Genomic DNA, 19941 nt, shown 5'->3' with positions numbered 1-19941 from the left:
CCTGGCAATAAACTGGCAATAACTCGCTCCGGCCGATACCACCTCTCTCTATGGGAAACGGTCGCTTCTGCGCAAAAGAAAGGCTGCATCGGAAAGGTCGTTTCCGTTTCAATCCGCATCGCTCGCCAGGCCTACAGGTGCGCGATTGGAGAAAAGTATCCTCAAGTGAAGCAAAGCGAGAGCATTACGCAATGTTCGGCAACCCCAGCGCCGTCCAGTCGTCCCATCTGTACGGACTTATCGATAGCATCCCACATTGCCATGTTTCAGACCTGCAAAGGCGACCCCGAGACCTGCAGCTGGGATTTGTCGCTGCGCCTCATAGCAAACGAATACGCGGGGCAACGTCCTGGACATGCGCCGCGGCCGTGGCCGACTGCCCCACGTTGTCATGATGCTTTTACTTTTGCTGATGCCGATTTCATGATTCAAAAGGATCGTGCGTGCATACAGAGCATGATGTTATATCGCAACTTGTAAGGATACTCGTGACCGTTTCCTGTGTTTTCAGCTTGACAGGGGCACAGACTGGGTCAGGTGCCCCACTTAAGCCGACACGAAGCGGGTGGCTCCTTCCCCTACGACTCAACCCTTTCCCAAGCCCGTCCTCGCCCAACGTTTACCCTCCAACATGGACGATGTCTTGCTCGTGATAGAGCGTCGTCATGGAGCACATGTACGTATGACTGATCATGCACGCAATTCATCCGTCGTGTTTCAGAATATGTCGGCGAAGCGACGGCCGCATACGCCTGCATCGCGACGTGGACCTAGATGACTCACCCACGGCAAGCAAGCCTCGAGCATACTTACCAGCGCATATGCGGAGCACGGCACTTGTCTTGACCTCAAGCGCTGCAAGTTTTTCCTGCTCCGGCTTCTTTCTCTAATGCGCTCGCTTTCCGGGCCCAGTCGACCTTGGAAATTTCGTCTTCTCACCTGCCATAGAGGTGGGCAGCTATGCAGCCGGATCACAAGCCAGTCTGACTGCTGATTGAACCATCTTCCCAGACGGGCTGCTAGGCCTTTATACTCTGGCTACTCAAGGTGGTCCCTGCTCTATCCCTCAGTCCCTGAAAACTCATGGCTGGTGCCCCCGGCTCGAGCACCAGAAGTCGAACACCACGATTCCCTGTCTTCAAAACTTGTTTGGCTCGTGCCTCGCTCTCCGAAGCTATCCAAGCGTCCTTGTTGGTATAAGCGCTAGATCCGAGAGATGCCTCGTCTGATCCTCCGGTTTATCCAAGCCACTTGGGTATCATCTCGGCCAGTGATCAGTTCTAACCATCTATAAGAAGATTTGTTGATGAACAATCAGTGAGACAAGGTGTCTGAACAACATGGGAAATATAGGGAGTCCTTGATTCAGGGGCTGTATCTCGTCCAAACAGTCTCCCTATGAGATGTGAGCGGGGTCAGAAATGGTAGCCGCCCCCATCATCCTTGACGGGGAGCTTGGGCTACCGTAGCTCTGGTATCCACCACACCATCTTCTCGCCCGCGAACCTCAACACTGCAGAGTTGAAAACAGCTCGATCGGGGGTATCGGATTGTGGTCCTAGTGGTATGTCTGGCCCGTCGTTCCCAACCTCATCGACTAATCGACGGGAACCTTGAAACCAAATGGGGTTGCACCCACAGACGATCGGTAGTCGTCGCTTGTCAAGCCATGTTCCTGGACCCTAATCTGCCTTTTTGAGCGGAGCGCAGGCAGGGCATGATTGTTGAGCTTTGTCGGCGCTTCGCCATACTGCTCGTCGTTTCGGCTAGACTTGTATGCTGGGATCGCAACTTCGCTTTTACACTGTCGCATCTAGACCCTCTTACGCAGCCGCTGACGTACCCACCGAAGCCTCATATTTCTTCTAGTCGGAAATACTCAGCCGTCGTCGTTGTGCACCGCCGCGGAGAAGTATGTGCAGTGTTCAGGCTCATGAGAAGTTATGCATGCGTGGGCAGATAATCGTAGAATGTCTCCCCGAGTCATCAAGACTGACAGGTGTGTACGAGTCAAAGGTCTTGCAGATCGTCGGCTAGATGATAGCTAATCTCAGATCCCAATACGCTCCATCGTCAGGAGTTGCTGTAACAGTACTGTCACCTCCCGCTTTCGGTTAACACGTTCACTTGACAACCCCTCGAGCAAACTCTCACGACAGGATCTCGGCTATACACTTCTGCCGACTCGACAATCATTATCGCGCATGTCTTCCAATATACAGTCCACCACCGGGTGTAGCGAGACGCAGACTCTATCTGCAATCACATGTCTACGCTATTCGGGTATTGCCTCGAAGTAGCGACATATCGTCGATCATTTTGCTTTTTCTTCACGCTCCAAACCTAGCCACAACCCACACAAGGTGCATACCAACATGTCGCTTCAAGCTCCGAGGATCTTACACATTGCGAGTCACTCGATCATGCTTTTGAACAGCGCTAAATGCTCGGCTTGAGGGTCATCCCCGGTGTTACTACCGTTACAACGCTAATCGTACAAGTCACCAGATGCGAATGTCATTACTTTAAGCTGCAAGTAAAAGATAAGGAAACGCCAACGTCTATCAGGCTATGGAGAAAACAGATACAAGAGCCATAACAGCGAGTGCTGCTGCTAGTGAAGTCTGGGAGGTTAACTGAGCAGCAGCAGATTCTGGAACACGGCTGCCATCAACGACGTTGTTTGGTGCTACACAGACGACCTTGTGAGCGATGGTACTACCGGGAGACTTGATGGTGAATATCATGGGCACTGCTTCGCGAACGTGCTTATCATAAAGGTCGAAGTTCTCGTAACCGCCTCCGCCTTCAGACACAGGCACGTAGTGGGCGTAGTAAGTGCGATAATTGTCCGGTAGGTCGACATGCGGCATCTCGGACAGACTACATTTGGTACTGTTGAAGTTCGATGGAGTACCTTTCCACAACATCAGTACAAATTCGGTATATGAACAGGGCAGCATCATGAAGACCCTGTTGCTGGAGCGAGATAAGAGCGGGATGTACTGACCTACTGGCTGCGACGCGACCATCCCACAGGCGTCTTCCACATTCTCTGGCTTATGACATCGGCCATCCGACATGACCGGTGTGTTCCTCGTCAAGGCGTCAATGCAGTCGTCGCTCAGCACGCCGCTGCAGTCTCCAGCGTCTTGTTGCGAAGAAGCATCTTGTCCCGGGAGTTCGTAGACGCAGTACTGCGTCTGATTGCCATCTTGACTCCCAACCAGAGAATCGGGAACACTAAGAAATGCTTCTCTCTCTTGCCAGGGCATGCTAGGGCCATAGATGTGACGAGGATTGCGTCTATCGGTTATAGTGACACTGACATACCAGTCGTCATCGTGTATTGGGTTCGAGGGTAGGCGGGCTGTGCCGGTCGAGTTGAAGTGGTGGTTGCCGCTTTCGATAGCATTGATGGGGCCTTGACAGTCTTGCGCGTAACATGAGTTGAGAAGGAGCGATGCGGCTAGCAGGACGAAATTGGCCATGATGGTCAACACAACCAGGGAGGAGTGGAAGTATCAAGCATCAAAGACATTTCGAGGCAGGCACATGCCGTCTTTACATTGCTGTATGAATCAGCCTCACAGTGGACCTAACATGACGTAGCAGTCTTTCAGCGGAGTTCGCCAAGAGCGGAGAGGACATCAAGGTACCTGCAGTGACGGGTGTGCGGCTCGCACCGCAACAGGCCCCCCGCGAGGCATCAACTGGCGACTACGTCTTGGGAATATCTGAGAGGCTCCGCTGTCTTTCAGACGGGTAATCGGATGGTCTGCATATGAAGTCAGTATGGACTCAGTAGTAGTCCGCCCCTTGGTGCCCGCAGGGCGTAAAACCACCCAAACTAACGTGAAAAGGCTGCATCGTATTCATGGCATTCGCATAGTTTCGCTACATTGAGCAGCTCATTGTGGGGAAATAGCCCTTAAGAGACGAACAATCGTGGTGGTTGTGGAGTGGTCGGAATGCTTGGCGCTTGGCGATCGTCTTGGTGCCTCTTTTTCGCTCGCCTCGAGGCTTTAAACCTTACCTACGGACGTACATCGGACTTGCCGTTGCCTCCACGAACCTTTCGACTAGAGAAGAGCCTTGGGAATAGAAACTTGGGGATATTAGGCCCGCGCCGTGATAGCCGATGCATGTTCATGCTGGGTTGTCTCGACAAGCGTGCGATGAAGCTGGAAGAGGAAGTTGTCTCAATCTTGTCGAATTCTCTTTGAGAACACATTGGATGATGGGAAACATTCGATTCATGACGTCTGTCTTCTCATATTTCTGCAAGACGTACAAATGGAAAGCACTGAAGTCCTAGAAGAGCAAGGCACCACGAGAAGTTATTGGGACTGTGATATCGTCCTGCGATCGAGATATCCGAGATCGTCATTTCAGCCCCTTCTCCACTCCCCCAACTTTACCACCACCGGGAAACTCGGATGCTTCTTCCTGGCAAGAGGTTCTGCTAATCTTAGAGAATCATTCTAAGACACTGGATGACAGCAGCCAAGTATCGTATACTGTGAGCAGCGCATTGATCCTGGCCCCCAAAGGTATGCACATCGACAATAGTGTGCGAGGGCACCAATCGGTAGAGCTCAGAGCTGTGGTTCTTGTTCAAGGCATACCGCATTCCATGTTCGATAGTAGACATCATGCATAGTAAGGCCAGCCATGACGTTGGATGTACAGATGCTCGTGAGGCAGACGAAGGAGCAGAGAGGTATAAAAAGGTGTATGTTTGCTCTCAATGCCATCACCACAGTCAAACACCTTCTTCTCAGATCACCTGGTCCCTTCTAGAGCTCAATATTCTATCATCGACAAGATGAACTACCTTTTCACCCTCTTGCCGATGCTTGCGGCTTCTTCCCCAATTACTCCTCGTCAAGAGGACTGGGATGGAACGCAGACTGGCGGTATTTTCTGCGAGGCAAGATTGCAGCCTAACTGGGCTGACTGTGAGTACACCGACCTCTCTTGCTTCCAACCTTTTCACCGTTAGAAAGCAAAGCTGACGTTTCTTCAAATGAACAGGCCGCAACATCATGAGTGGCAACGGCTATTTCGGCGAGGGCACCAATCCGGACATGAGTGTCTGCGTCATCCCAAGAGAATGCCGCATCTGGACACGAGGCAACTGCCGTATCTCATTCTGCAACAACGAGAACTACGAAGTCTGTGATTCTGCTTCTGGCTGGGGCGGAAGAGCCCGAGCCATTGAAGATGGTTGCGCAGAGGATACGGGCGGCTACCAATCGCCAGCTCCGCCTGCAGATTGGTCTGAGGTCGCCATTAGGCTCAACACTGAATGGCGCTTGATGTCTACGGCCACAGCAACTAGCTACAAGGAGATCACTGTCGAAGAGAACAAGGCTGAGCTTCAAAGCCTGGTGGCGGAGATTGCCGCGGCATCTGAAGTCAATGAATTGGAGAGCCGAGTATGTACACCAACTTCATCACTTTCTTTCTCCGAAAGCTAACCATTTACGATGCAGCAAGCGGACAGGTTTTCAGACGTCGTCACATCCTACAACATCTACATGCCCGGCTCCGCAGTCTTCGTCGCCCAAGTCCCCAACAACGGCGCCTACACAGTCTCAGAGGCAAAGTCAGAGACCTTTTCCATCACAGCAAGCGCTAGTCTCGGTGCAAGTGCATGGGATGCAGTCAGCGCCGAGATTGGCGTTTCCGCCGGTTTCTCCACAACCATGACGAGCACCACGTCCGTTACCATCAACATTGACTGCCCCGGTGGAACTGGTCAGGTCTACTGGCGCCCCTTTTTCGACTCGTATGTGGGTACACTTGAGTCGGATGGACGTCGGGTTACCATTTACGTCCCCAAGGATACGGATGCTTCGCGCATGAACTACGACTACCAGTGCACTGGCTAAGCGGACACACACCCCTATGGATAAGGTTTTTGGTTCTCATATTTCTAGTACAGTTTCGTTGTGCTTGTACACAGGATGGCTTCAATCGGTTCAACACCGGCTAAGCTGCGGATGGTAGTCGACACGTTCGCATAACACAACGTTATGCAAGAAGAAGTACTCCTCTATATTAGCAATACAAATCCTTGATCATAAGTCTACCAGGCACTACTGTTACTCTGTCTCTACTTTCCTTATCAGTTTGCACTAGATGATCAGCGTGAGTTGTATTGTGAGACGGAGTGTAATGAAGGCAAAGAAGAAGTGCGGCAGGAGCAGCTGACGTCGAGATGGTGCTAAATTTGCGTATGTCCGCGTCACGCGCTCGGGTTTGGGTTTTGCTTATGCTTTTACGCCAGACATACTATCTGGCCTGTCCACCCATTACGATGAGACCTATGCAGATATCTCGCAATACGTGCTTCAAACAAGCTTGCCACCAGACGATGCATCGTACACGAATTGGGCACATCTTTGCTGGTCATTGAACGCACTAATCATCTCTCGAAGAACATGAAAGGAAAGTTCCACAATTCTTACAGACTGCTGGAAAAGTTACATGACAGCCGAGGGCCTAGACATTGCCGGAGGCACGTGACGACGCCTCGGAGGCTTCGGCGCCCATTCCTCCTTCAGATATCGGCAGTTGCATTCATGACATTCGAATACAACTGCCGACCCTTCAAAGGTCCACAAACCCTCGCTATCGTCTCACACAAGGTTTAGCTGTCAAAGTGAAGATAGTCGGCAGTTCAAGAATAGCACAGAGCACATTGGCGATGCTGCGCCGAATCTTGAGGCATTGTGGGAAAGTTAAGTCTGCGATCACTACAGCGCTGCGTGGTGTTGTACACACTCGATTTGGCCAATAAAAGCCAGCAAGATAAATTGGATGCATCGCGATAACCGAATTTTGAGGCCAATGAGTAGCCCTGACGATGGGCATTCAGTGTGTTGGACGAGGTTTACCCCGCGAAAGCGCCCCGGAGCTACGGTCCCCGCGTCATCCTTCCAAGCCGCTCCGGTCCAGCCACCGACCCACCTTCATCATCTCACGCCTCAGCTATCAACTGCCGACACACACAATCCTGCGCAAGCACCCAGACGCGTTACGATGGCGATTCCGACTCCGACCCGACTGCGTGACGACGCGGGAAGTGGGCGGCACACGTCCGACGGCTGGCTGCCATTAATATGAGCTTTTGCCCCGGGCGAACGTTCTATACGTGTCGCGCGGCTTACTCTGCTATATACCTACTCACGTGCTACCTTTATCTGGGCCCCGGATCGAATACCTTATTACCGGGTAGATTGGTCGCGCAACATGCTAGCTAACGAGATCGTCCCGCTGCTGGTGCAGTACTGGCCGCTTGTACTGGCTACGACTACCATTGCATATCTCCTCAACAACAAGTACTGGAACGGCCTGAACAAATACCCTGGATATTGGGCTGCGGGATACACAAACTGGTGGCGGCTGTGGGATGTGTCGAAGCGGAATCATCAATGGACCAACCTCGCATTGCATCGCAAGCATGGAGACATCGTCAGATTGGGACCGAACGTCCTGTCTTTCGCGGACCCAAAGGCTATCAAGGCTATCTATGGGCTGAATAAGGGTGTTTACAAGGTATGCATCTGGTCATTGATCTACTGAGCAACAGCTAACCTCCCCAGTCCGACTTCTACCCCGTTCAAGGCGCCGTTTCCAAGGGCGCACCGCTGCTTTCCCTCTTCTCTACCACTGACGAAGACTTCCACGCGAAGTACCGCCGTTGCGTCAACAATGCATTCGCCATGAGTTCGCTCGTCAACTACGAGCCTCTCGTCAGCTCGACACTCACATACTGGCTGGACAAGACAGAGGATATGTACGCGAGGACTGGCAAGAGCTGCAACTTCAGTCAATGGCTGCAGTTCTTCGCTTTCGACGTTATCGGCGAGTTGACATGGAGTAAGCGGTTAGGCTTCGTCGAGGGGAACAAGGACGTGGACAACATCATTGGCTTCTTGGGCAAGTTCTTCGACTATGTCGCACCGGTAAGTCGTCACAAGCGGAACCTCACACGGCTGGAGTCATACTTACGCGTTCTCAGGTCGGTCAAATTCCTATCCTCGACCGTCTTCTCTGGAAGAACCCCATCAGTCTCCTCGCCCAGCGCATCGGCCTGGACAAGCGTGTCCACCCCGTGACCCTCTTCGCCCTGAACCGATCCAACGAGCGAGCCACACAAGTCGAGAAGATCAAGCGCTTCGGCCTCTCCGACGACGAGAGAGCCAACCCTCACGGTATCGACCTCCTTTCAAAGTTTGCGCAAGCAAGCCACGACCATGAATTCATGGACGACAACCGCATCTTGTCCACATGCACATCCATGGTCTTCGCAGGCTCGGAAACAACCGCCATCTCGCTTTCAGCCGTCTTCTACTTCCTCGTCAAGCACCCACGCGTCTACGCAAAGCTCATGCAAGAATTGGACACTGCTGTAGCAGACGGCATCGTCGAGTCTCGTCCTGACAAGACCGTCTCTTGGCCTGAAGCTCAAAAACTCACCTACCTCGATGCTGTCGTTCAAGAGTCTTTCCGTCTCCACCCCGCACCCGGCCTCATCCTCGAGCGCGTTGTACCGAAGCAGGGTATGCAGATCTGCGGCGAATTTATTCCCGGTGGCACAATCGTTGGCTGCAACGCTTGGATTGTCCAGCGCCGACCGGAGGTTTTCGGTGTGGATGTCGATACTTTCCGGCCTGAACGCTGGATTGAGGCTAGTCCGGATAAGCTGAAGGAAATGAAGGGAACAATGTTGCAATTTGGTGCCGGGGCTAGGACGTGTATTGGGAAGAACATCAGTCTTCTCGAGATCTACAAGCTGGTGCCGAGTTTTCTGAGGCGGTTTGAGGTAAGTTTCTCACTATGATAGCCCTGAGATCCGTCGATACTAATATTAGTGGCAGATTGAGCTTGAGCACCCTGATGCTGAGTGGAAGACTCATAATGCTTGGTTCGTCACGCAAAAGGAATTCAACACAGTTTTCAGGCCAAGGAAGGGGTCGCCGTGAGTAGTGAAGTGTTACAAGTAATCCACCTTGTTTTGTGTATCGATTTTATAGCGTTCTAGCGAAGAGCATACAATATGTATTATTTGAATATCATGAGTATGAAGTGACCCTGCAGGATACCGCCTGATCCTTTCATAACATCTACCACACACCCAACCAGACATCTACACCTATTCCGCCCGCTTCCTCTGCATACCCACCTTGCGCTTACCCAGCACATCCCTCCCTTCCTCGATACTCAATAGCGCCTCCCGCTTCTTCTCCGTAACAGGCTTGAGCGCATCCCTTACAACCCGTCCTTCTACACTAACACCCTCTTCCTCAAACTCCTCCATCTTCTTGCCCACACGCGTTTCGATCGCGAGGATGAGCTCCACATCCCTCTGGCCAATCAACGTGATGCTCGTTCCCACACGGCCCGCACGCGCCGTACGACCAACACGATGGATGTAATCATCTGGGTCACGGGGCACGTCGAAGTTGATAACGAGGGCTACCTCTGGGATATCCAGACCACGGGCTGCAACGTCGGTAGCGACTAGTATCCTAGCGGCTTGTGCGCGGAACCTAGCGAGGTTGCCTACACGGTCGTTTTGCTTGAGACCTGAGTGGAGTGCTGTGACGCGGTGGTCGAGGAGACGCAGCATGTATTCTAGCAGCGTAGCTGTTTTGGTTCGATTGCAAAAGATGATGACGCTTTTCTTGCTGTTTTCAGGTGTGTTCAACAAGACGTGCAGATAGCATTCTTTATGCGTGACAGGCGTTTGGAGGTACTTTTGCTGCAGCTTGGGCGGAATCGCCAGATCCTCTGTATCGACTTCAGACACGAAAATGGGCAGACGGCCCGGTGCACGCGGTTGGGACTTCAGCGCCAGAACCTCTGGGGTTACGGTCGCGGTGAATAAGAGGGTTTGTCGCGTTTCCTTAGGGGGTAGCGCGGAGAGGCAGGTCTCGAGATCGGGTAGCATGGAGCCTTTTCCTGGGGCGAGTAGGCGGTCGGCTTCGTCGAATACGACGAAGCGGACACGGCGGAGGCCGCAGATGGTGTCTTCGCCTGAGGTGCGGATGTGCTCAGCTAGACGGCCTGGTGTCGCGATTACGACGTTGGGGCGCGAGGCGAGAGCGATGGCTTGGGACCGCTGGTCTGAGCCTCCCGTGATTAGAATGGGTTTCATGGATTGCGGCGCTGAAATTGCTTTCACTTGTTCGTAGATCTGGATTGCAAGCTCGCGGGTGGGTCTACATGGCGATTAGCTGCTGTGATGTCGAAGATTTGGGTTATGGGCAGGCTGGGAGGTGTTCAATGAGTTTTGTACGCTCTTTCTCTCGTACAAAAACCACTGATGACCTCCGCGCTACCTCGTCGGCCACCCACACGTCAGCAATGGTTCGTACTCACGTGACAATGACGGCGAAGATACCGCTTGGGTCCTCCGCCCATTTCTGCATTATCGGTACCGAAAACGCTACAGTTTTACCCGTACCGGTCCTCGATCCACCAATACAGTCCTTCCCCTTGAGGATCTCAGGGATACAAGAAGCCTGAATGCCCGTTGGGCGCTTGATGCCCATGCTGGCCAAAGAGGTGCAAAGCCATGGTGCTACATTGAGCGTTGCGAAATCCAATTTCGAGTTGAGTTTTGGTGCGGAACTGGTGCTATTCGTCGACTTGTCTTGCTGTTTCGCTTTGATGCGCGAAATCGTTGTTTGTGCTGCTACTGGCAGCGGCTTCTCAGCTTCAGCCTCGGAAGCAGAACTCTCGGGCTCAGTCGGTGATAGTCTCCTTCTCTTTCTGGCCCCAGACTGCGCCTCAAGTATCTCCTGGTCTGATGCGCCGGATTCACTGTAATCTGACGTCGCCATGGTTGTTGTTGCTGTTTGGTATGTACGCTGATAGTTCAGGTTCGAGTGCCTCCGAAATTTTATGCAGGGGTCTGTCGCGCTAGTCTTATCGATACTGCAACACGCGCCTCCGACGCCTGGGCACACTCTCACCTTTTTACGCCTATTTGCACGAAAACAGCGTTTCCTGAGGATCGAACTTATCAAGTACGCAAAAACTTCGCAATGTTCTATCGTGTATGCTTAAAATACAGCGAGTCGCTTCCAACAATGTTATCTCATCCTTCCATCTCTCCGATACCTGCAACAACTCTCCCCACAAAGACAGCTTTTGTCTAGCCCAGCCCAATACTTGTCTCCGTAATCCAATGTAACTTCTTTTCCCGCATCTATTCCCTTACTGACCAGAACCACCCTCTGAGTATCTAGCCAAGTAAATGTAGAGCATTGCGCGTTCGGCTTACAGCTATGGTTGATAAAGCGTGTGAAATTTCCAGCTCTTCCTTGCCAAATCTGATAGCTGGCCAGGGGTGTTGAGCTATCCAACACATCGAGATGTCTAACACCGTTTGTGATCAGGCCAACCAGCTCGCCGATTGCTGTACCGCGGTCAAAGGAGGTCAATGCAGCCAGACCATTGTTCCTGCCATCGGAAGTCCGTAGAATCTGGACAGGTGGTGGCTTTCGCTTTACGCAACCGAACAAGCTTGGGAAGCAGAAACAGGAATTGTCTTGCGGCTTATCGGATTGTGGCTCGTTACATAAAGCGCAGATGTATGCCCCGCCTGGTCTTGTCACTGCGCTCGACTGTGGTGTCCAGCGTGGGTCTTCGCATCCCCAGACTGATTCATCGATGATTGACTCGTCGATGTGCTCGAAGGCAAAGTAAGGGTCTTGGAGCAGATAAGTTTGGCGCAGTGGCACAGGATCGGATCCGTCTTCGAAAACCACCCAGTCGTGCGGATGTCCAGGGTATTGAAGGGTTTGCGATTCGCCTACTATGGACAAAAGCTGGCGCCAGTGGGGATGCAGGGTATCGGCGGCGACTTCGAGACGCTTTCTCAGATTCCGTAGCCGGCGCATGGCATCCTTGTCGAACCCAACTCGATACTTGCAGAATCTGTATATGCCCATGCCAGCGAAGACAAGTGCAGCCCAGCCTGCTGAGTCTTTCACTTCCTTGTAGCCACGCCAAATGGCCATTTTATTGCGCAGTTCCTTTCTGCGATGGTACAGCGGTCAGCGAATGTGATCCAAAGTGCTTGCACTACGAGAAGTATCTTTACTTACTCCGACCAATCGAAATCCTGACACGCTTCCATGAACACAGCTTTCCTATGCTTTGTTGTTGACAGCTCTGGTCTCAACTGGCTCCGGTATTGCACCTGTTCCTCGAACAATTCGACCCAGCGGGCCTGTACGATCATTTCGATGGACCGGCAAACACGGCTCGCTTGTGTAACTTTGCGACAAAAGACGTTCATCTGACTGAAGGATTCCGATATTGGATTCGGAGCGTTATTGAGCACCGCCATAGCGGAAGGTGTTTCATCGGTATGCGCATGGCCGACCATGCCCATGCTCATGGAGGATCCATTGGGCGTTACTTGGAACTGTTCAAAGATTGCTTTCGGATCGAGGTTGAGCGTGCTATGTACTTGCTCCCAGATGCCAATGATAAGCTTGTCTAAAGTAGACGGTTGGAAGACGAACTTCTCCGATGCTACCTGTGGACGGTCAGCCAGATCAAGGTGAGTGCGCGTAAGCGCCGTTTATATTTCGTGCACCGAAAAGCGACCCACCAGTTCGTACTAAGACCCTGGCGGGTACCTGAGAGAACAAAATCGTCTAAGGGAATTGACCTACCTTCTTCCGCTTCGGGAAGCTGCGGCTATCGACCTGCATTTGCCGTTGGTGTTCGCTCAGATCTTCTTGAAACGATGACTGAGTGTGCGACACCCTCAGACCGCCAGTGCCTTTCCTGCGGGCCTCGCGGGGTTGTTGTACCGACGAGGACGACTCGTCCCGCGAATTAGACTCGTCCATTGACGAGGTCTCATCATAGTTCTGAAGATCCATGGCGGCTGGGCTTGCCGTGGGGGCTGGCGTCCTCATGCCCGCCAGATCGACGGTTCTCTGTGGACGCGTGAGCACACGCTACTGCATATTGGCAGTTGGAGTGCGGTGGGAACACCAACTTACCGATGCGATCCTTTCGGACTGTGCTCTTGCTGCATGGGTGGCATCGGCTTCCTCAAGAAAGGCCTCGACACGAAGTATGGGATGATCCAGGCTGTCGAGCTGCGGCCACGCAATGTTGATGTTGAATCTAGCAAGATGTTCCTGGATGGCCTTGCCGATGCATTCTGAAAGCCCGTCGACGTCCTGAAGAGCGTTCATCTTGAGGAAGTATATCGATAATACTCCGGTCGATTAATTAAGCCTGTGGAGTTGACACCGGACGCTAAGAAGCTTGAGCAGTGCGCGGGTAGGTGGGTGATATATTTAAAACCTACCACGATGCCCACTAGAAGTTTTACAGTGGAGGTATCTCCGTACCATAGAAATACCTCAGGGCGCGAAACAAAACTCGCTACAGACGTGAGGTAATGGAAAGGTCGGTGGACTGTTCATGGGCGGAACAAACTGTCCGAAGTCTAACCGGATCGAATGTCGCAATGTCGCGACACTGTTACCTCTTTCTATATGCTGCAATAGGAGCGCGCGGAAACGTGACGATGCTGATGGAAATTCTGCTCAAGCAGCTGTGAAAGATACCGGGTGAAATGGAAACGCTCTTGACCGCGTGCGGTATGGCGCTTGGCTTCAGTCATACGCTCGGCGAGCCGTGTACGTCATTTTGGTGTGGTACAGACGTCTGGACCAATTAGAAGTGATGTCGCAGCTGCACGTTGCCATGCAGACAATGGTCGTGGTTGCGGAGTTTGGGTTGTAACGTGCACGTTGACCCAGACCATCGAAGTTGCTGCTCGATGATGCCTGGGCAGACAGAAAAAAGCCGCAGGCGACAGGGCTGATGGCGACCTTCCTCAGCATGGCACGGGAACTAACGGCCGCGCTAACCACGTGCGCGAGGCCTCTACTCCGGCAGACGTCACCAAACAACCAAACATGGCCTCAACAATGAACATGCTTATCGTAAGCAACGACGACGGAATCTTGTCGGGAGGCGCAGAGGCTGTCGTTCAAGACGAACATTCGCAATTGTCTACTATCTTCGTACCACATATCGTCATCCATCTCCTTCGCGCCCGAGCAGTTCGCGCATCGATGGCAAAAACTCGATCTCCATAGATGCCAAGCGTAGCTATGACATTGGGGCCGTAGTGCGCCGGCTTCTGTAATTGGACTTGATTCCGCGTATATAGACTGGACGCTCAGGGTCCGGATCAAGCTATGTACACATTTATTGCGTCGATCGATTTCCTTCAACTTTAGTTTCTGTGGTTTCGCATCCATTGCGCGTTCGTAGTCCATTCAAATTGCACAGCCGTCATCATGGACTCGCCAGACGCGACGAATTCGAATAGCAAGGAGATACTAGAGAGAATTGCAACACACGAATCATACACCTTTCAAGGCGCGAGAGGATGGCGGAGATGGCGCATTCTCCAACCTGGTCGCGGCATGTATCACGATGTAAAGAGGAGACTACCTTACTACTGGAGCGACATAACCGATGCTCTCACTTATCGAGCTTTCGCCAGTACAGTCCGCATGTACTTTGTCAAGTAAGTCTATCTTAACATGGCTCAAATCTTATACTTACAAATGTAGCGTATTACCTGCCATCGCATTCACACTCGACATGTACCGTCGAACGGGCGGGTTCTTCGGCATCAACGAAGCCCTCTTTTCGTCTGCATTAGCAGCCATGGTGTTTAGTTTGCTCGCTTGCCAACCTCTTACCATTGTGGGAGTCACTGGTCTAATCGCACTTTTCAACTACACCATCTACGACATCGTCACCCAATATGACCCCTCGATTTATCCAGCATTCACCGCATGGGTCGGAATCTGGGCTGCCATCTTTCACTGGATCGTTGCCTTTGGAAACTTCAGTGACTACATGGCCTATGTCACTGACTTCTCGAGTGAGACATTCGGCATGTATGTCGGAATCATCTACTGTGGTATGTAACTCGTCATTGGTCATCCACAGATACAGTACTGACCTGCATACAGTCAAGGGTGTTGAAGAGCTGGTATATCTCTTCCAAGAATCTGGGTTTGACGGTGGCTACCTCTCCATCGTTATTGCCATATGTTACTTCGGCTCAGTCTACGGTCTCGAGAAGCTTGGTAACAGTACGGTGTTTACCCCAGGTATTCGAAGCATCCTCGCCGATTACTCCTTCGTCTTTCCTACCCTGTTCTGGGTAGGCTTCTCGCATATACCTGGACGTCTTGAGGAGACTGGACTATACCGAGTTCCTATCGGCAAGGCCTTTGCACCGACGCAGGACAGAAATTGGGTAATTGACTTCTGGAACCTTGACGTCAAGTGGGTATTCGTGGCTCTGCCATTTGGCTTCTTGATGATGCTGTTATTCTACTACGACCACGTAAGTCATACACGTCTTCCAGCACTGGCAAACGCTAACTCGTGGTAATAGAACGTGTCATCTCTCACAGCACAGGCCCGCCAATACCCCCTCAAGAAGCCCGCTGGTTTCCACTGGGACTTCTTCCTTCTCGGCTGCACATGCTTCGTTGGTGGCGTTATCGGCCTCCCACTTCCCAATGGCCTGGTACCGCAAGCACCCGTACATACAGATTCCTTGACCGTTTACGAGACCAGACTGGAGATCACCAAAACCGAAGACGGCGGTGAGATCCGTAAGCCATTCGTCAAGGCTACTGCCGTTGTCGAGCAGCGTATCAGTCATTTCTTAATGGGTATGGCCATCTGGGGTACCATGACCGGTCCCTTACTTATCGTACTACACACCATGCCCGCAGCAGTCTTTGCTGGCGTGTTCTTCGTCGTCGGTGTAAGTATCATCTCAGCTCCAAGCTCCCTCTGATATGCTAATCTTTCCGCAGTGGGGCTCCATAGAATCCAACGGCATTGTCAGCAAGTCGCTCTATCTCATGTCCGAGAAACGCTTCATCCAACCCGATAACCCGCTCAACCGTGTCTCACGAAGCAAGATCCGACTTTTCATCGGCCTTCAAATACTCGGTGTTGCATGCACAGTCGCCATTTCGCAGACTATCGCCGCTATCGGCTTCCCGGTTCTCATCATCGCGCTCATTCCGCTACGCACATTCTTGATGCCCAAATGGTTCACAGCACACGAGTTGGATGTTCTGGACGCCCTAACGGCAGACAACCCTTCCGTGTTGGTCAGCTTTGGCGGAACACCGAGTGGTATGAAGGCTGGTGGTCCTATGGAGGGCGGTGCTGGTGGTCCCCGAGACGAGGAGGCTCAAGCACACCCACATTCTGCCATGCGTCAACGAGCAGGAAGTCTTCACCGAGAAGAGTAGAAACCTTTGGTACGGCTACGGTATAGACAAAAATGTGGATTTAGCGAGGGGTTTTAGGGCGGTGGCGACGCTGGTTTGTTAGACTAATATTCATTTCGGGAAACAGGCTTCTTAGCCATTAAGAAGTATTTAATGTATTACAGTATTTAGTTTCACAATTCCTTGCGCAGCCTAGATCTCCGGCGTATCATGTCATGGTAGGAATAGTGTGCTGATGAACAACTTTCTCTTTTCTCCGTCGCACTTCTGCCCACGCTTTACTCACCATCGCCGCCTTCAAGTCCTACCCCGACCTCTCCGCTCCAATACGTCAACCCCCCAGTCGCACCCAGCATCTACAGCCTTCTCCAAATCTCTCATATCTGGCGTCGAAACCGACGGGAAGATCTTCATGACCTTATCATGCATTGCCGGTACGTCACTACCTTCGAACGCTCGGTTTACTCTTGCAGCGAACTCATCCGTTGCTTCCTCAGCCAGTGCACATAGTTTCGCATACAGCGCTGCGTAATCAACAGCCGTAGGATGCGTCAATGCGTGAACAGACTCATTAAGCCATGTGCCGTTTGGTGAGGAGGGGAAGAGATGGCCATGTTGGGGAAAAGCTTCTGTGTCAAACTCAATGGGTACCGTGTATTCAGGAGGGAGTATGGCGTCAGTGTGCGCTATCTCCTCGAAAGAAATCCAGGAAGTGCTGAACTGAGGATAGGAATCAGAGGATGAAAGCTCTGGCCTCGTCTCTGGGGTATCTACATGATCGCCGACCCATGAGGTTTGTTCTTGTGGAGGAGAGGGTTCGGGTGACGGTGAATGGCTGGGAGCGAGGGAGGGTAATAGTCGGTGTAGACAGGGGATGATCTCCCATGATATGAGCCGTTGGAAATTTGGGCGATCAGATTCTTCTAGAGAGTCGCAAAGCGCCTGCGAAAATCTTGATGTTGTATCTGGTGCTAGTGGCGCCCATATTGGTGCTGCATTCTGGCATCGAGAAGTCCATGTAAAGGCCGATGAAGGCCTAGGGAAGAACGACATCATTTTGACCTTCAATTCTTTATGGGAACTGGGTGGCTAAACTATCGCGTGATCGATTTGGTACTCCGTAAGCTCGTGTCTGAAGTGTTTGCGGGCTAGGTGAGTTGAGGAATTTAAGACTGCTCGTGAGTGTGCACTACAAAACTAAATGGCGATAAAGGAACCTGACGGTTAAGAGCATGGGCGTAACAGTGTATAAGAGATTCGGCATGTTTGTGTTTGTGTATATGACGTCACAGGCGATTCGTTTACTAAGTAGTGAATCGTAGAATGTGAGTGTTGTAAGCCAAAATCAGGATGTGAATGATCACAATACATGTAGGTATCCGCAAGAGGGAAGAATTGAAAGATTCGTCGACGATGGCGAATTACTATGAAAACATGCAGAGAAAGGTGTGCCAACCCGAGTACAGTGCCATACGGGCTGAAGGATTGGTACATACGATTGCAAGTAATCTTACTCTAGATCCAGTGGCAGACTCTCCCTGGCCCTATGATAGTTGCGCTTTACTTCACATGTGTCTAGGCTTCAGTGCAATAAATCTACGACGGAAAGCTGAGGAATGCAAAATAATATATAAACGTCGAAAAGCAAATGTTGAGGCTAATGTATCTTTCTTAAAATGCCTCGTGCTAATGAGTTAATCGACAGGAACTGTGAAGTTGTGTGCGCACCTCGCATGGATTGATAACTGTCGCGGAACTCTGGGTCAGCGCAATTCAATCAGTGTTCCGTTGTATCTAAATGATGGTGGTTGATAGACGTTGCTGTTAGTGACAAATCCTCGATTTCACTAGAACTGCATCAAGCCAAGACCGGTACGTGAGCAGAGTGGATGGTGTGAGCGGCTACCTTCACATGTCATTGTATCGCTACAGCTTCCTGTGAAGAACTGCTATGGTCATACTATGCGCGAACCTCGGCCGAGCGAGTCGTGTTGACTGTCGACACAACGCATGACATCTCCATCGGACCGAGAGTTCCAACACTTATTGTCGCACCGCTGCAATGAGACTAAATTTAGCATTCATACGTTGGTACGTAACGGAGACTTGCTTCACATATTAACATGAGTCTGATATGAAGATATAGTTTGAAAGTATGACAGAGAACCAAAGTGGACTTCAAGGTACGCGGCCCATACCTGAATGCGAGCGATGAAGTGCCCGACATAGTTCAATAGCGCCGAGACCTTCACAAAGAGTGCCCGGGATCAGCGAGAACCAGCATCGTTTTGGGCACTGCGAGATTGCGTGCAGTCATGCAAGGATGCCGAAGATTTACGTCGTACGAGATCCTTCATCGCATACTATAACGGGTGAAGACATGACGCAGAATGCTAGAGACGAACGAGATGTAATGAGACATAGCTTAAACCCAGCACATCAATAAAATGCCGTACGTAACAGCCGGCTAGAGGAAGTATGGCGCCATGCTGAATCGGTAGCAGAAGCAAGGGATGTAGTGTGGCGCAAACGGATATGACGGAAGTATGGAGATAGATGCAATCAAAGCTGATAGATTGAGAGTGTTTTTATTCCTTCTGAGAAGCAAGCGCATCGGGACAAAGCAACGTGTTGGATAATGCTACTCCTGCCAATATGTTTCCCCAAAGGAGCACAGCAACAACAAATACATCTTCATTTGTGTTTCCTGGAGATCATCTCCATGTTTGACGCTTCCAACACTACTCCGAGTATTGTCGGAGTCGACTGATGAAGCATCTGGACGAGGTCGCATTCCTTGATGCACCTGCCCACCTATCGGAGTCTTGATCCGCATACCAATCGTATCGCAAATACGGCCGCCCGTAATGTATTGCTTACTTCGTACTCGTTGGTATATTCCGTAATCTACGTTTGGCCCTCGTGAGTGTCTATGCTGTCCCAACATCTATGTTGTGCTTGCGGAGCTACTCTGAATTCGTACGATGTAGTCACCCTGGTCAGGTGAAGGTGATGCGTCTAGACGATCATTTTGCCACCTGTAGACTCGACAACAGAGGTCACGTCATCTTTGAGCTCCGGAATGGCGCTCGAGACGTGCAGGGCGAGTTGTTCTTGAAGCGCGCGGTATGCGTCGACGCGACCGTACAACATCTGGTTCATTCGCTGCACGGTCTCGACGAATTCGCGAGTGAAGATGTCCGGGTTCCTGGAATTCTCTACATAGGACATCACCTCTGGAGGGATGTTGATATTCACCGAAGGCGCCGTCCTCGACAGCTTGACCAGGTTCTGCACGAGCGACTGGCTGTGGTAAGGTTAGCCTCACCATCTAATCAGTACTCTGTAACTATCGCATACATCTCCCGCCTTATGGCCTCCTGCGTCTTGCTTCCATGGTGGTCATACGCTTGTACGATAAGGTTATAGAGGTTTTGCACGATGTCTTTCAGTTGGCCTTCCACGTCGATTATCGCCGCTATCGCAAATATTAGAACGAGCTGGAGAAGTACCGCACTACGTACATTCGGGACTTAGCGCTGCCATCTTGATTTTGAGAGTGAGCGGTGTTGTGAGTTCTGGTAATCAGAAGGTTGGTGCTGTGCGGTTA

The 19941-nt window shown here is 51.5% G+C and overlaps 7 protein-coding genes across 7 annotated transcripts; 3 read left to right on the top strand and 4 right to left on the bottom strand.

Moving 5' to 3' along the window:
• Positions 1–2564: 2564 nt before the first annotated feature.
• On the bottom strand, positions 2565–3491 carry BKA58DRAFT_438100 (uncharacterized protein; the record flags this gene model as incomplete). The annotated part of the gene is made up of 2 exons (XM_046173562.1): positions 2565–2917; positions 3011–3491. The coding sequence occupies 2 exons, from the start codon at positions 3489–3491 to the stop codon at positions 2565–2567; spliced, it is 834 nt and encodes a 277-aa protein (XP_046028126.1).
• Positions 3492–4828: 1337 nt separating this feature from the next.
• On the top strand, positions 4829–5897 carry BKA58DRAFT_438099 (uncharacterized protein; the record flags this gene model as incomplete). Its single annotated transcript, XM_046173561.1, has 3 exons — positions 4829–4961; positions 5038–5441; positions 5499–5897. 3 exons carry the CDS (start codon positions 4829–4831, stop codon positions 5895–5897), a joined length of 936 nt encoding a protein of 311 aa, XP_046028125.1.
• A 1068-nt stretch (positions 5898–6965) lies between these two features.
• BKA58DRAFT_335629 (pisatin demethylase) lies at positions 6966–9070 on the top strand. Its single transcript, XM_046168245.1, has 4 exons — positions 6966–7566; positions 7614–7976; positions 8033–8836; positions 8892–9070. The coding sequence occupies exons 1-4, from the start codon at positions 7261–7263 to the stop codon at positions 8994–8996; spliced, it is 1578 nt and encodes a 525-aa protein (XP_046028124.1). The 5' UTR covers positions 6966–7260; the 3' UTR covers positions 8997–9070.
• A 96-nt stretch (positions 9071–9166) lies between these two features.
• On the bottom strand, positions 9167–13238 carry BKA58DRAFT_410230 (uncharacterized protein; the record flags this gene model as incomplete). The annotated part of the gene is made up of 6 exons (XM_046172206.1): positions 9167–10235; positions 10396–10870; positions 11159–12060; positions 12129–12565; positions 12705–12974; positions 13041–13238. The coding sequence occupies 6 exons, from the start codon at positions 13236–13238 to the stop codon at positions 9167–9169; spliced, it is 3351 nt and encodes a 1116-aa protein (XP_046028123.1).
• Positions 13239–13946: 708 nt separating this feature from the next.
• Positions 13947–16594, top strand: BKA58DRAFT_357775 (HCO3 transporter family-domain-containing protein). The gene is made up of 5 exons (XM_046168692.1): positions 13947–14590; positions 14637–14992; positions 15045–15424; positions 15476–15853; positions 15906–16594. Exons 1-5 carry the CDS (start codon positions 14358–14360, stop codon positions 16350–16352), a joined length of 1794 nt encoding a protein of 597 aa, XP_046028122.1. The 5' UTR covers positions 13947–14357; the 3' UTR covers positions 16353–16594.
• Positions 16590–17387, bottom strand: BKA58DRAFT_419507 (uncharacterized protein; the record flags this gene model as incomplete). The annotated part of the gene is made up of 1 exon (XM_046172716.1): positions 16590–17387. The coding sequence occupies one exon, from the start codon at positions 17385–17387 to the stop codon at positions 16629–16631; it is 759 nt and encodes a 252-aa protein (XP_046028121.1). The 3' UTR covers positions 16590–16628.
• Positions 17388–19349: 1962 nt separating this feature from the next.
• Positions 19350–19877, bottom strand: BKA58DRAFT_438095 (mediator of RNA polymerase II transcription subunit 10; the record flags this gene model as incomplete). Its single annotated transcript, XM_046173560.1, has 3 exons — positions 19350–19638; positions 19692–19809; positions 19856–19877. 3 exons carry the CDS (start codon positions 19875–19877, stop codon positions 19350–19352), a joined length of 429 nt encoding a protein of 142 aa, XP_046028120.1.
• Positions 19878–19941: the final 64 nt, after the last annotated feature.

This window comes from Alternaria rosae (assembly GCF_020736505.1).
Source record: "Alternaria rosae strain MPI-PUGE-AT-0040 chromosome Unknown BKA58scaffold_3, whole genome shotgun sequence".
In the NCBI taxonomy this organism is placed as follows: domain Eukaryota; kingdom Fungi; phylum Ascomycota; class Dothideomycetes; order Pleosporales; family Pleosporaceae; genus Alternaria; species Alternaria rosae.
The sequence above is the reverse complement of the archived record's forward strand: the minus strand, read 5'-3'. Positions and strand labels throughout refer to the sequence as shown.